At 40.8% G+C, this 15,012-nt stretch overlaps 1 protein-coding gene and 1 pseudogene across 2 annotated transcripts; both read right to left on the reverse strand.

Annotated features, from left to right (window-relative positions):
• Positions 1-1,009: 1,009 nt before the first annotated feature.
• Positions 1,010-10,880, reverse strand: LOC127181711 (perforin-1). 2 transcript variants are annotated; one of them, XM_051136599.1, is made up of 3 exons: positions 10,873-10,880; positions 2,507-3,027; positions 1,010-2,391 (listed from the first exon to the last, which is right to left on the reverse strand). In XM_051136599.1, the coding sequence occupies exons 2-3, from the start codon at positions 3,022-3,024 to the stop codon at positions 1,185-1,187; spliced, it is 1,725 nt and encodes a 574-aa protein (XP_050992556.1). In that variant the 5' UTR covers positions 3,025-3,027; positions 10,873-10,880; the 3' UTR covers positions 1,010-1,184. The 2 variants fall into 2 exon arrangements, with proteins under 2 accessions (XP_050992556.1, XP_050992555.1); XM_051136598.1 differs by lacking the exon at positions 10,873-10,880 and adding an exon at positions 3,317-3,397.
• On the reverse strand, positions 9,673-11,670 carry LOC127182074 (perforin-1-like; annotated as a pseudogene).
• Between the last annotated feature and the right edge of the window lie 3,342 nt (positions 11,671-15,012).

A 15,012-nucleotide genomic window follows, 5' to 3' on the forward strand; every position in this document is an offset into this window, starting at 1 on the left:
CATGTAATATACACAATCATTTAGATGATCATAATACTAATTCAAAGAGACCAAACATGGCATATACTACAGTTATACTACACTAGAGATCTATCATAACAAATGCATACAACAGAATGCAATGAAAAACAAAAATTACATGGCAATAATAGTAAAACTATACACAATGACCTGGGGCTATGTGTGATAGGAAGGTCAAGGAAAGTTCTGTCTGTGAATGAATAGGTTATTTTGGCCTTGTCGGCTCCCGAAGACATAGTTCCCCCACTTGTATTGTAAAATCATTATTTTCAATAAGGTACTTTTCATTCGCTATTCAAAACTCCATCCGTGTCCTCGTACTCTTTCATCTTGCGTCTTCACCCTAGATGGGGTGTAACACCAAACATGATTGAAAAAGATTGAACTAGCATGCATGCATTTATTTGTCCAATAACAAGTGAGTTTGTGTAAGATGTTTCACTACACATCACTGAGACTGAGACATCACGCGGTCACTGAGAATACTTATTTCTCTGAATAATTATAAGATGGGTGTGTTTTCAACAGTTTAATGTTTGAATACATATGAATGTATTTGGATGGATCTTTATGATTGCTCTTTGTTTCGCACACTGCTGCTGCATCCTGGCGGTCCTAAGAAATTTTTATGGTGGTCACAAGCCAAACCTTAGGAATCATTCTCTAGGTGGGTGAAGGGCAGAAACTGCATTTTGACCAATGAGAAGTCATGTCCTTCCCAGGCTTGGTACCAGAGGTCTTTCTCTTGTCCTCTAAAAGGTCATGAAGCTCGAGATTTGGTCTAGTTAAGGACAACACATTTTGTGTTTGTTCATTTTCAGTGAGAAAGACACTACAATGTGTCAATAATTGATTAAAAATTTTACTCGCAATAAACATAACAAAAGAAACCATAAATCTTATTAAAATAATTTCCCACCACTGATAATATTTTTTTTCACAGTTTTTTTGCATTTTGAAAACACACACAAACACACACACTCATAGATTGTCTTTATGAATGCTTTAATAATGCAAGAATGCAGAAAGGAAATAGGAATATAAGTAAGCAAAGGTTACAGATACACTTTTTTTTTTCTTTTTTTCCCTCCTAGCAGGCGAAAGTGCTGTTAGACTATATTAGGGCTATTTTTCGTGCATAAAGGGTGGGTTCAAAATGCAGGTTACAGCATCATCAGCTTTCCAAAAGTAGTATTGAAATTGAACTTATATGAGTTATTGAATGCTAATTCAAGCCTTGGCAGGTCTTTAACCAGAACACCATTTCTAGAGCTAAAAATATCAGCCAGAGGAGCAGTCATTGGAGAAGGTTTGTGTTCATTACACTGTGGGCCCTGCAGACTGGGTGCACATTTCACTTCATAAGTAAAATAGAAGGTGCCATATTTAAAAACACAAGCATCAGTCACAACTCCACTTCTAAGAGGAAAAGAGCATTTACCAAGGAAATCACTGTTCCAGGAGCTGTCTGCATCATATACTTCAAAAGTTATTTGTCTGGCCATGCTGATCTTAACAGGACCAAAGTCAAATGTTTCTGACCAACGTGGATTGTCATTATTATGAATCGTCTCAGTGCGCCTGGATTTTCTGCCATATTTGACTAATACACAGCCATCTGTTTGTGTAAATGTATCTCCATACAGACCTCTGGCTCTGAGATTGTAGACTTTCAGGGTAGCAAGTCCTTTTTCAGTTGGACAGCAGTTAGACTTTATAATTTGACTACTTTCACAAACACAAGCACATCGATCTCTTGTGCTGCACTTCCTGCCAATCTTACAAGGCTCAGAGCAAACCTTCATGAGGGCATTTTGAATGATGTATTCTTCAACAGCTTTCTTCAGTCCTTTCCTGGCAGGGTGTTTAGCACTCAGTAAGAAATGGAGGGGTTTCAGAGAGTAATGCACAACGTCAGGGCGACTCTTCAAAGACTCAAGCCATTTTTTTCGGGCATTTGTGTGTGATGAACGAGAAAAAAGCAGGTCTTCTCCAATTATGTTTCCTCCGATAACTTCTATTTGACGATCACTGAACATGGAGCTGAACTTTTGATTTGTGTGCATCTTCCTCTTCAGTTCTTGACACATTTGTGTCTTTGCCCTCAGAGTTGCTGCTTTGTATGTACCAGACGTTTCAACATCCAAACAGTCTTTTACCGCAGTGTCTGTAAGTCCACTTACTGCTGCCTGACAGCTTTTAATGGCTGTTATGGCTTTCATTTGTCCTCCTAACTTGACACTTGTGGTATAGTGAGTGCCATATGTGGTGATCAGGTTGCGGTAGGCGTCTCGATCGTAGGATGCAGGAAGTGATTTGATTACTTCAAGAAACTCTGCTTGAAGAGGAGGTTTTACAGTTACACGATATCTGTAAATAAACAGTAAACACATACATTTAGTGGAATCAAAGAAGCAACAATTTGCAATAAAGTTTTAATTTCATAGTCATTGTCTTTTTAACAGTATGAGTGAGGAAAAACAACCTGTAAAAATTACACGCAACTTCATGTTTGGTGAAACTGTACTTGTCTGCTTTTGATTTTCTCATTGCATAATTTGCTTCCCTGGAATGAGTGCTTCCAACTGTAGCTCCATAAGCCTTCATATCTAAACCATTTTTCCAGCTAGCCGAGAGTGCTGATGATGAATCATTGACCAGTGCTTCACTTGATTCAAAGATTTTACTGGAGACTTTCATCGAACACTTTGGCAAGGTCCTCCAGTCTACAACTGCAGCTGGTAGCTTCTGTTTTAATCCATTGAAGTAATCATTTTTTGTCAATTTACAAGTGCCGTTTCCTAAATCCCAGTTTTCCATGTTGATCACATAAGAACCTTTTCGCTCCATGGTCACAACATCAAATCCTTCTCCAGCAAGATTGTATCCTGGAACAAAAGGAGCATCCTCACACTCTTTTGATGTACCTATGTCATCCTCTCCAGAAATGGTCATGAAAAGCAATGCCCAGAAAACAACAAGATAAACCTGCATCTGCCCCATGATCTGTAGTGAGGGAAAATAAAAAAAATCATTTATCAAAAGTCATTGTTGGTGTCAGATTTTGGTGTCAGATTTCCTCACACATCTATCTCATGCATATATATATCACTTTCTCACACGCACATATTATATATATATATATATATATATATATATATATATATATATATATATAATTGATCATATCAAAAATAATATTTTTAAAACAAATAAAGATTTGCAGCACAAGCATGTACACTAATGGTTTCTTTAAAATCATATGATTCATGTTTTATTTTTAATAGTTTCTTACCACTGAATTCACAGGTGAGCAGATCAAAATGAAATGTTTTCTCTCTAACAGCTCACTTTATATGATGGTTGTGTAGCTGTGGGTGTCAACGATTGACTTGATGCTGCACTGCACAGACAAATCAGCCCAATCAGGTGCTACATCACTGTGATGTATGCCATTAAAATACCATGAGAGTGATTTGAGTGCAGTCGGCTGGCACATTCTGTGCAGTTTCTCCAGAGCTCTGATGACGACACAGGTGTTGCGTATCTAGCCATATTCACAGATAACAACAGTGGCATGTTTTCTGTTTATTTATGATGTTAAATTCAGCTGCATTTGATGTCAAACACTCCTTTTATCGTTTTTTTTTTTTTGTTGTTTTCTGTATGTTTGTTTTGTGTTTAAGCATATAACTTTGTCTTTGTGTTGACTATGTTTTCCCTTAGCCACAGCACCTTGTTTAGTCCTTGTTCTGGTAATTTTGTTCAGCTAACAGCAAACAGGGCACGTTCTCACAACTTTCACTAATGTTTTGTAAAGGTTATGTGAATGTTAGAACCAAACGTTCTTATAACATTATATATGTTCTAGGAATGTTTTCTCTCAACATTTGTAAAACATATATAGTTATTAGAATGTTTGGTTCTCCCTGGTGAAAAAAAACAGCATATCTGGTCTTTTTTTTTTTTTTTTTTTTTTTACTTTTAACTCAAACAATGTGTTAATCCTGCTAACACAGAAAGTGTGTTGCATTTTTTTTTACACATCAGGGTGTTATAGTTACACATTTGTGTCAAGTATGTGTTATTTTTGTTATTTTGTTAACAGACCTTGTGTGCAAACTCACATATAGAATTGATTAAACCAGCTACATTTACATAAAAAGTAAAAATGAAAAAGTAAACTATCAAAATATAGTAATTTAAACATTAACAATGTTGCTTAAATTAAAAACGTTAATATTTAATCAAGTTTGTACTTTGAATTAAAAATTAATGTAGTAGTTGACAACATCTTAAACATTAGTCCTTTTTATTATTACATATGTTCATCAGCATACCAGTGATGGTGAGGGTCAGTGAGATGAAATATCTCGTTTATGTCCTGTCATATCAATAGCTGTCACAAGCACTTCAGGGGTGTTTCCCATTCAAAGCTACAAATAAAGACATTTTTTTTTATTTAATAATGAGTACAGCAAGCTAACGTTGGTTAGAAAGCCAAGAGATGATGTTAATGGCTTAGATCAATTTACACAATATGTGGCACTGTGAGCTCTGTTCATTTTCAATAAGAAAGAGGTGAATGGCATGAATTTCCTCATGTGAAACGCTATAACTATGCCAATGATTAATTAAAAGCGACTCCACTCACAATAAACAACAAAAGAAATCATAAAGCTTGTTAAAGTTCCCACCACTGATAATGTGTATCCATTCTCCAAACTGCTTGTCCCATGTTTTGTCACAGGAATGCTGGAGCCTGTCCTAACATCTGATGCTGTCTGCATCTTACTTCAAAAGTTATTAGTGAGGCCATGCTGACCGTAACAGGACCATAATCAAAGGCTATAGAATCTAGCAAATGTATTAGGGGTCGCCCAGCCCGCAGCTCTACAGATATCTGTCAGCGAGGCCCCACAAGCCAGTGCTCAGGAGGATGCAACACTTCTAGTAGAGTGAACGGCAACCTGAGCGCGCAGGGCACACCCTGTGCCTGGTAAGGCAGGGCGATGTCATCCACTATCCAGTGGGGCATCCTCTGCTTGGAGACGGCCTCCGTAACAGACAAAGAGCTGGCCTGAGGTCCTGAAGCTCTGTTCTACGTACCATCTTAGGGCTTGGATGGGACAAAACAAAGCTCGGTCTGGGTCTGCCTCCTCCGGGGGCAGCACTTGCAGGCTCACCACCTGGTTCCTGAAGGGAGCAGTGGGAACCTTGGGCACATAGCTGGGCCGGGGCCTCAGGGTTACCTGGGAATCTGTTGGCCCGAACTCTAGGCACGTTTTGTCGAAAATGCGTGCAGGTCCCCTACCTCTTGATGGAGGCCAAAGCAAGCAGGAGCAGAATTTTCATTGAAAGAAACTTCAGCTCAACTGACTGCAAAGGCACAAACGGGGCCTGCAGTAGTGCTGTCAGCACTAGGGACAGATCCCAGGAGGGTACAGAGGGGGGCCGGGGTGGTTTTGGCCTTCTCGCCCCCCTGAGGAACCTGATGACCAGGTCATGCTTCCCCACCAACTTCCCTTCTATGGGGCCATGGTGCGCAGCAATAGCAGCCACGTAGACTTTAAGGGTGGAAGAAGACAGCCTTTGCTCCAACCCTTGCTGCAAAAAGGAGAGCACGACTCTGATCGGGCATCTTCGGGGGTCCTCTCTGTGAGAGATACGCCACTCGACGAACAGGTTCCACTTCAAGGCGTAAGCGTGTCTCATGGACTGGGCTCTCATAGAAGTGATGATGTCTACCACTCCTTGAGGTAGGTCACCTAGAATCTCTGCGTCCCATCCAGGGACCAGACATGTAGTTTGCAGAGGTCTGGACGCAGGTGCAATAGGGTGCCCCCTCTCTGAGTCAGTAGATCCTTTCTCAGAGGAACGCACCAGGGAGGGGCTGTCACAAGGGGCATTAGTTCTGGGAACCAGGTCTGGGTGCGTACCAGTACGTGCTTGCCTCGTAAGCGCTCTTTGAGACAGCTCAAGGCAAGGCATACTGCTAGCAACTCTAGGCAGTTGATGTGCCAGTGTAGCTGAGGGCCCATCCAAACCCCCCGACACTTCCTGCCCGTCGTACGTGGCCCCCCCAGCCGCTGGGGGAGGCATCTGTGTGTACCACAGCATGCCTGGAGACCTGTTCCAGGGGGACTCCTGCCCGGAGGAATGTAAGGTCTGACAACGGGGTAAAGGTTTGGCGGCAGACCGGTGTCACTTTGACTTGGTGAGTGCCATGCTGCCACGCCCTCCTCGGGACTCGGCCATGGAGCCAGTGTTGAAGCGGTCTCATAAGGAGCAGCTCCAGCGGTGTAACTGCAGCTGCAGCTGCCATATGCCCCAGGAGCCTCTGAAATAGTTTAAGTGAAACCGCTGTCCTGCTCTTGAACACATTTAGGCAGTTCCAAACCGACTGGGCATGTTCCTGCGTGAGGCGTGCTGTCTGTTCGACTGAGTCCAACTCCATACAGAGAAAAGAGATCCTCTGCGTCGGGGAGAGTTTGCTATTTTCCCAGTTGACTCGAAGACCCAACCGGCTGAGGTGCGCAAGAACTAGGTCCCTGTGTTCGCACAACTGATCCCGAGACTGAGCCAGAATCAGCCAGTCATCGAGGTAGTTGAGAACACGAATGCCCTGCTCTTTGAAGGGAACAAGGGCCACCTCTGCAACTTTCGTAAAGACACGGGGCGACAGGGACAGCCCGAAGGGCAGGACTTTGTACTGATATGCTTGCCATCCCCCATCCCCTCTGGGGACCCAGAGATAGAAGAAACAGCTCTTTTGTCAAGTTTTTGGGTACCACTGACTGTGAGGCCAGTGGCGGGAAAAAAGGAAACAAAAGATTCTCCACCCGGCCCTCCTCTGGGGTAGGGAGTGGTGCGTTCACCATCTCCTGAAGAGCAGCTCCATCCATCTCTGGGTCGCCTGTCTCAGGGGCTCTTGCTCTTCCGCTTGCCACTGGTCTTAGTGGAGGCCTGGATGGGCGGGGCGGCTGCCCTGCGACCGGCTCCACGGCACTACTGAGAAGGCTGGTGCGATGGCAGCGTGGGAGCAGGGGCGGAGGCAGGGGGCCGCCCTTGGCGACAAGCAGGCTGAGGTGCTGCTGCTGGCAGCTGGGTGGAGGCAGCAGCTGCATGCTGCTGGGTGTGTCTGATAGTCTCAGTCTGCTTCTGTGCAGCAGAAAACTGTTCTCCACCGCATCACCGAAAAGGGACATGGGGGCATTGAGGAACCTGGTCTTATTGGTTTCCCTCATGTCGGCCAGACACAGCCAGAGATGATGCTCCCGGACCACCATGGTGGACATGGCACGACCCAGAGACTGCGCGGTCACCTTCGTCGCATGTAGCACAATGTCCGTGGTGATGCGAAGCTCTTTAGAACTTCTGGGTCGTGACTGCCCTCGTACAGGCCCTTCAGTGCCTTGGCCTGGTGAACCTGTAATAATGCCATAGCGTGTAAGGCAGAGCCAGCTTCTCCACAGGCTGCATAGGCACTGCCGATCAGAGCCGACGAGTGCCTACAGGCCCGGGAGGGGAGCAATGGATTGCCCCACCAGGTGGAAGAGGCGCTGGGAGACAATTGCATCACCACCGCATGCTCCACTGGGCGGGACAGCCGTATACCCCCGCGCTGGTCCGCCATCGAGGGTGGTGAGGGAGGTCACCGTTAGACCAGTCAGCTCCCTGCCAGAGATGGGGGGAACGCTAGACCTGGACAGAGGAATCAGCACCCCGTCTGGTCTGCAACTTGCCAATAGTCATCCTGCCGCAATGAAACCATGACTCATCTACAAAAGCTGTTTTAGGGTGCTTAGTGCCCAGACACATGAGGCAACATGATTGTGACCATCACCCAGTGCCAGGTAACGACCATATCCAGAAGCGCATGGGTGGAAAGGCATGTTTAAACGCTGCGTCTTTATAAAGACGTCCACCCGTGAAAGCCCTTTTAGAACGCTGCTCTTTAATGTGTTGAGGCGGACAGGGGAGATGGCCACAGCAACACAAAAGCCTAATGTGTGCGTTCCACTCGACATGGAGACCACTGCCACTGAAGCGCTGTACTGCCAACACACACGTTGTAAAGCGTTTCACTTGTTAGTTTCTCTCTTGCTTGCAGATTCGAAATGATCGGCTCCAAACCGAAAAGCTGACTATACACTGCACCTACTGCCTATTTATACTCACGCTGTAATGCATTCTTTAACAGCTTTCTTCAGTTGTTTCCTTGCATGGTGTTTAGTACTCAGCAGTGTTGGGGAGTAACTAGTTACATGTAACGGAATTATGTAATTTAATTACAAAATAAATGTAATTGTAATTAGTTACAGTTACTGAAAAAAAAAATGTAATTAAATTACATTACATCTGATTTTTTTCACACACCCACTTACAGATTTCATTGACTTCTTTTAAATTGCACTGACTGCTCTAAAATGAGATGTTTCAGGAGTTTATGACACACAATAGGACACATGCTTATTTCATAACTGTTTTATTTCCTATTTGGGTTTATGCATAAACTTTATTTTTTAAGATTTTTTTTTCCAAGGCATTGTTAGATGCTAGTGTTTTGTCATATCTATGCAAACATTTGATTTCAAACCCAGTATCATAGCTATTAAACTATTTCTTGTTATGATGTTATTTATGTTATTATCTTGTTATGACATATAGCGCAACTATATCGATTCCCGTCTCGAGGTCCTTTGCCGATCCCACTCCCCTCTGTCCTCCCAGCTCTTTCCTGTCATCTCTCTACTGTCCTATCACAATAAAAGGCATAAAAAGCCCAAAAATAAAAGGAAAAAAAAAAAATTGTAGAATTTGGGGTGGCTGTGCTTTAAATTAAATTATTACACAGCTCAGACTCATTCGGGGCAACTTAAGACAGTGCTATATGCTTGATAATTTTTCTTGGCAGAAGCTTTGCGTTTGGTTAGCTAATTCACTATTCAATATTATGTGTACAATTTCTTAATTCTGTCATCCTGGTATTGTGGACTTGCTCTATTGTTTCATACAAACGCAGCTGCTGCCATTTTTTTTTTTTTTTTGTACACTGTAATGGATTATAAGATAACTAACAAACTAGTACTACTACTTAATTATTTATGTGGTGAAATGTTGTGTAAGAAAACTGGTATGACTGCACTGTATCCCTAAAATGTCTAGTTTGAACTTGTCGTTTGCTAGCAACTGTTTTCTTCATGGAAGCTTTGCACTTAAATATTTTAACTCAGATCAGTGTTTTGTGTCTAATAATTTTGACACAAAATATCTAAATAGTCTATTAAGCAGCTGTGTAAGTGAGATAATGTACATCCAGCCAGTTGTTATTGCAAAATAAAGATGTATATTATCCCTTACTTATTATAATCTTAATTCAAGTGATAAAGGATTTTGAAAGTCTGACAGTAATCAGTGTTTGGTGTTACTGTAAGGTTAACTCTGCCTGGTTTAAACAGTTGAAAATATCAGAAATTTAGAAAAGTAATCAAAAAATAATTAAAAGTAATAAGTTACATTACTTTAATAAAGTAATTAAAAAGTTACACTACTTATTACATTTTAAATCAAGTAACTTGTAATCTGTAACCTATTACATTTCCAAAGTTACCTTCCCAACACTGGTACTCAGTAAGAAATGGAAGGGTTTCAGAGAGTAATGTCAGGGCAACTCTTCAAAGACTCAGTCTATTTTTTAAGGGCGTTTGGGTATTAAGGGTTTGGGTATGATGAACCAGAAAAAAGCAGATCTCCTCCATTTTTGTCTCTTCCAATAATTTCCATTTGACGATCATTGAACATGGAGCTGAACTTTTGACTTGTGTGTATCTTTCTCTTCAGTTCCTCTTCTGTGTCTTTGCTGTCATGTTGCTGCATGGTATGAACCAGAGGTTTTAATGTCCAGTCTTTCACCGCAGTGTCTGCAAGTCCACTCATTGTTGCCTGACAGCTTTTTATGGCTGTTATAGCTTTCATTTGCCCTCCTAACTTGACACCTGTGGTATAGTGAGTGCCATATGTGGTGATCAGGTTGCGATAGGAGTCTCGATTGTAGGATGCAGGTAGTGATTTGATTGCTTCAAGAAACTCTGCTTGAAAAGGAGGTTTTGCAGCTACACAATATCCATAAAGAAACAGTAAATATAAATTTTGTGGAATCAAAGAAACAACAATTTGCAATTAAAGTTTTTATTTTATTGTCTTTTGAAACAGTTTGAGTGCAGAAAAACAACCCGTAAAAATTGCATGCAACTTCATGTTTAGTGAAACTGTATTTGTCTGCTTTTGATTTTCCATTGCAAAATTTGCTTCCCTGGAATGAGTGTATCCAACTGCAGCTCTAAGCCTTTACATCTAAACCAACTTTCCAGCTGACTGAGAGTGCTGATGATGAATCATTGACCAGTGTTTCACTGGACTCAGAGAACACTTTGGCAAGGTCCTCCAGTCAGCTGCAGCTGGTAGCTTCTGTTTTATTCCATTCATGTACTTGTTTTTGCGCAGTTTACAAGTTCTGTTTCCTAAATCCCATTTTCCCACATAAGAACCTTTTCACTTCATGGTCACAACAATCCTTCTCCAGCAAGATTGTATCCTGAAACAAAGGGAGCATCCTCACAATTTTTTGCTGTGCCTATATCCCAATACCCAGAAAACAAGATAAACCTTCATCTGCCCCATGATTTGTAGTGAGAGATTTTTTTGAAGTCATTGTTGGTGTCAGATTTTGGTGTCGGAGATCAAAAATAACATTTTTTTAAAACAAATAACACACTTTTAAATGTGCACTTATTGTTTATTTAAAAATCATAGGATTCATTTTACTTTTTTTTTTTTATTTTTACTTACCACTGAATTCACAGGTTGAGCAGATCACAATGAAATGTTTTCTTTCTAACTGCTCATTATATATGATGGTTGTGTAGCTGTAGGTGTCAGATTTGTAGTAGCTACAAATGATATGCATCCATAAACTAACAATGGAAACAAAAAACAACAACAAAAAAAAAAACACATAAACAAAACGGGGGAAAACACGCTGATAAACTAGTTTTGTGGTTAGTCCAGTGTTCAGTCATAATTAGCTACTGTGAGGAACAAGGAGACATGGTTAAATTAAAACTGGAGTCTTTTATAATTTTATAATATAAGAGCGTACACAAGGCAAGCAGGAACAAATGTATAGCACAACATATGACAACAGACACCAAACAGAGAGCAAGGGGCAGACCACACTACAAAATACACAACTTAACAAGGTAATTAGGGAAACACAGGTGAACAGAATAACTAATTACAAGAGAGGAACTAGGTCACTGGGAGCACATGAAGGCAAACACAAGCTGTGCCCCAAAGTGGAGTGCACGCACTTCGAAGTGCATGGACTTTGAAGGCCACGCCTCCGAAATGCACGAAGGACCCTCCGAAGTGCATGAGACGCTCCACCGTCGCAGAATTTCCTAATTGCGCCACCAGGTGTTCCCGATTACCGCGCCTGTCGCATAGCAACAGTGCGAGAGGGGTGCTGCCATCCTGACAGGTTTAGACGTTTAAGTTATGGAGCCAGATTTGGTCATATTTGTTTTTATATGTTATGTTTTACTGGAGGAGATGGTGGGGATGTACCTCAGCCTTGGCCAAGAGCATGGCCGAGTAAATTATATTGTTTTGCTGCATCCTTGCCGGATTATAATTTTAAATGCATTAATTGCGTTTGAACCGACTTGAATAATGTAAAGATACATATGATGGTGAACATACTTAGAAACCCTGATTTTAGGCAGTTAAGTAACCATAAAAATAAAACTGTGAATAAAGAAAAACAAATTATGCATTGTTCATCTCAATGTTCAGCGGCAGCAGAGTGTTTGACATGCCTCGTTCCACTGTCCACCGAGTCACTGAAGAGTTCGCCATTCGCCACCAAGAGATTCACCTCCCCGAAGACCCCAGAACACATGGAGGCAGGGCTGGACTTAAAATTCATGTTGTTTTTCTAATGTTAAACCTAAGCTATGTTGTAAATAGTTGTAAAAAGTATTTTCAGTAATGTATAGAACAATTTTGTTTTAATGTGAAAAAAATATATATATATATTTACAGGACAAAAAATAAAATAAATGTATAGAAAAGTGTTGTGAAAAAAATTAAAAGCTGCATTACAGAAATGTACACATTGTAATTTACAAATTGTACAGCATTAGTTCTCTTTTAACACGTGAACATACAATACAAAAATACAAAATGCACAAAAATTATTACTTTCATTCTTAACTTACATCACAAAAATAAACTACAGAAATTAAGTTGTTTCATTGACAAAGTCACAAAAAAAAAAAAAAAAAAAAAATGTGACACTTGCAATCCTAAATCAGAGCAAATAAACCATGCCTGTTAACAACAACAGCACAATTTCAGCGGAAAAAAACACTCTATTAAATACTCTATTAACTTCCTCGTTTGTATTTTTTAAGTCTTTCCCCAGCAGGCTCACTTTCTCTAAAATAGTCCTACAACAAGAGAAAATGGAAACACTTATAATATAAAGAAAGGTTTGCAATCTTAACATTACAAAACATGACACAACAGGACATGCATACAAAATACTAAAGTGCTAAAGTTTGTTTACTTACATTTCAATGTGAATTCTCCAACAGAACTCTCACCCGTCATGTTCTTTGAATATAAATTCCATCGTCATCTGCGCGCAAGTGATTCTGGGATATGGTAGGGTGCTAAGTGTCCATCAGATGTACACTTCATTTTCCTGGGAATCGGAGACCGCATTTGAAGTCGCTTTCGAATTACGGCAGAATTCGTCGAGCCGTGGTGACTCATTCGGCCTTGGAATGCGCACTTCGGAGGGTGCATTCTAAATTGGGACAGCTTACGTCGTGGCGCTGTGACGCAATCACCCTTCAAATTCGCACTTTGGAGTCCACGCACTTCAGTTTGGGACAGCCTTCGTTGCGCCGCTGTGACGCATTCACACTTAAAATACGCACTTCGGAGTCCGCGCACTCCACTTTGGGACACAGCTACAGTCTGACTGTCCATGGGAGTGAGAGTGAATCGAGTGCGGTCGGCTGGCTCTTTCCCTGCAGTTTCTCCAGAGCGGCTGTATGAGCTCTGATGACGACACAGCTGTTGTGTATCTAGCTGGATTCAAACACTCCTTTTGTCTTTTTTCCTGTCTGTATGATTATTTTGTGTTTAAGCATATAGCTTTGCCTTTGTGTTGGCTATGTTTTCCCATTGCCATGGCACCTCGTTTAGTCCCTGTTTTGGTAATTTTGCTCAGCTAACAAGGCATGTTCTAACAACTTTCACTAATGTTTTCTAAAGGTTATTTAAATGTTACAACCAAACATTCTTATAACATTTTATATGTTCTAGGAATGTTTTCTTTCAACATTTTCATTCCCAAGTACATTATCTCTGTTTGGTTCCATTTAATATCATATTTCTCTTTAAAAACTTCTAAAATAAACACAATTTAATTAAATTCCTTCCTTCATCTCCCCTCCATCCATCTTTGGAGGTTATTTAAATCATTAACCTGGGATAAATAAATTTCTCTAAGTTAATCCTAAAGGGGAAAAAAAAAGAAAAAAAATTCAATGGAATTCCTGCTCCCCTTTGCTCACTCCTTCTATCTCCTCTGGGAAATCGTCTACCATTTTTCTTGAAGCTTTTGGAGAATCCATCTAAAAGAATTCCACTGTTCTAGGATTTTTGTTGTAAAGTCCTGGTCAAAATATACTCTGTCCCCTTGGTAAGTTATCTCTCTTTTTGTCCAGACAGCTTGTAACACTCGTTGTTTCATGTTCTATGTCAAAAATCTGACCACAATGGACCTTGGCTGTGATCTTTTGTTGGGGTTTTTCATCAATAATGTGCAATGCGCTTACACTGTTATCAAACGTTCAGTGATACCGCAGGCCTCTTTCAAAAACCTTTCCACAAATCCCACGATGTTGGTTCCTTCACTTCCTTCTTTTATCCAGTAGATCCATATATTGTTTTGCCGAGATTTATTTTCTAGATAATCAGTCCTTTCGTGCAGCAGTTTATTTTGTTGTAAAAGAAAACTTAAAACTTGCACTGAGAGCTGCTGTTCTCCACCTCAACGATGTCCATCATGTTTGACTGTAGGAACTGTGTTCTTTACTTAAAGGCCTCATTTATTTTTTTGTAAACAGTGCCATGATATCCTTTACCAAAAAGCTCTACTTTTGTCTCATCTGTTCACAGTATGTTCTCCCAGGATTGTGGTTTTGTCACAGAAGTTTTGGCAAACTCCAGTCTTGCTTTTATGCCTTTGTGTCAGCAGTGGTGTCCTCCTGGGTCTCCTACCATAGCATCCCTTTTCTTTTAGATGGCGACGGATAGTGCAAGCTGACACTGTTGTACCCTGTGTCTGCAGATCAGCTTGAATTTGTTTGGAAGTTAATCGGGATTCTTTATCCACCATTCGAACAATCCTTCATTGTAATTTTTCATTCATTTTGCTCTTCCATCCACATCCAGGGAGGTTATCTACAGTGCCATGAGCTGTAAACCTCTTGATGATATTTCTCACAGTGGACACACGAACATTAAGATCTCTGGAGATGGACTTGTAGCCTTGAGATTGTCCATGTTTTTTTTCTCTCAAATCCAGCGACAAGTTTTTACACTTCTTTCTTTTCACCATGCTCAGTGTGACTCACAACACAGAAACTTTTCTCCATTTTAACTGGTTGCAAGTGTGATTATGCCTTTGTAGGACTTAACGGTTAAGTGTAGACTTAACCGTTTTAAGCAATCATTCGTCCCACTGTCCATTAAATTATTAAATGATAAGTTAGCCAGAGGTCAACAACACTAATTAATTTTTTTTTTTTTTTTTTTTTTTTGAATAAAGGTGTGTTGATAATGGGTAGGGTGTAATTTAGTTGCTCACTATATATAGTGAGGTTAGTGATGGGCCACTGTATGTATGTATCA

Source organism: Labeo rohita, chromosome 19 (assembly GCF_022985175.1).
Source record: "Labeo rohita strain BAU-BD-2019 chromosome 19, IGBB_LRoh.1.0, whole genome shotgun sequence".
Taxonomy (NCBI): domain Eukaryota; kingdom Metazoa; phylum Chordata; class Actinopteri; order Cypriniformes; family Cyprinidae; genus Labeo; species Labeo rohita.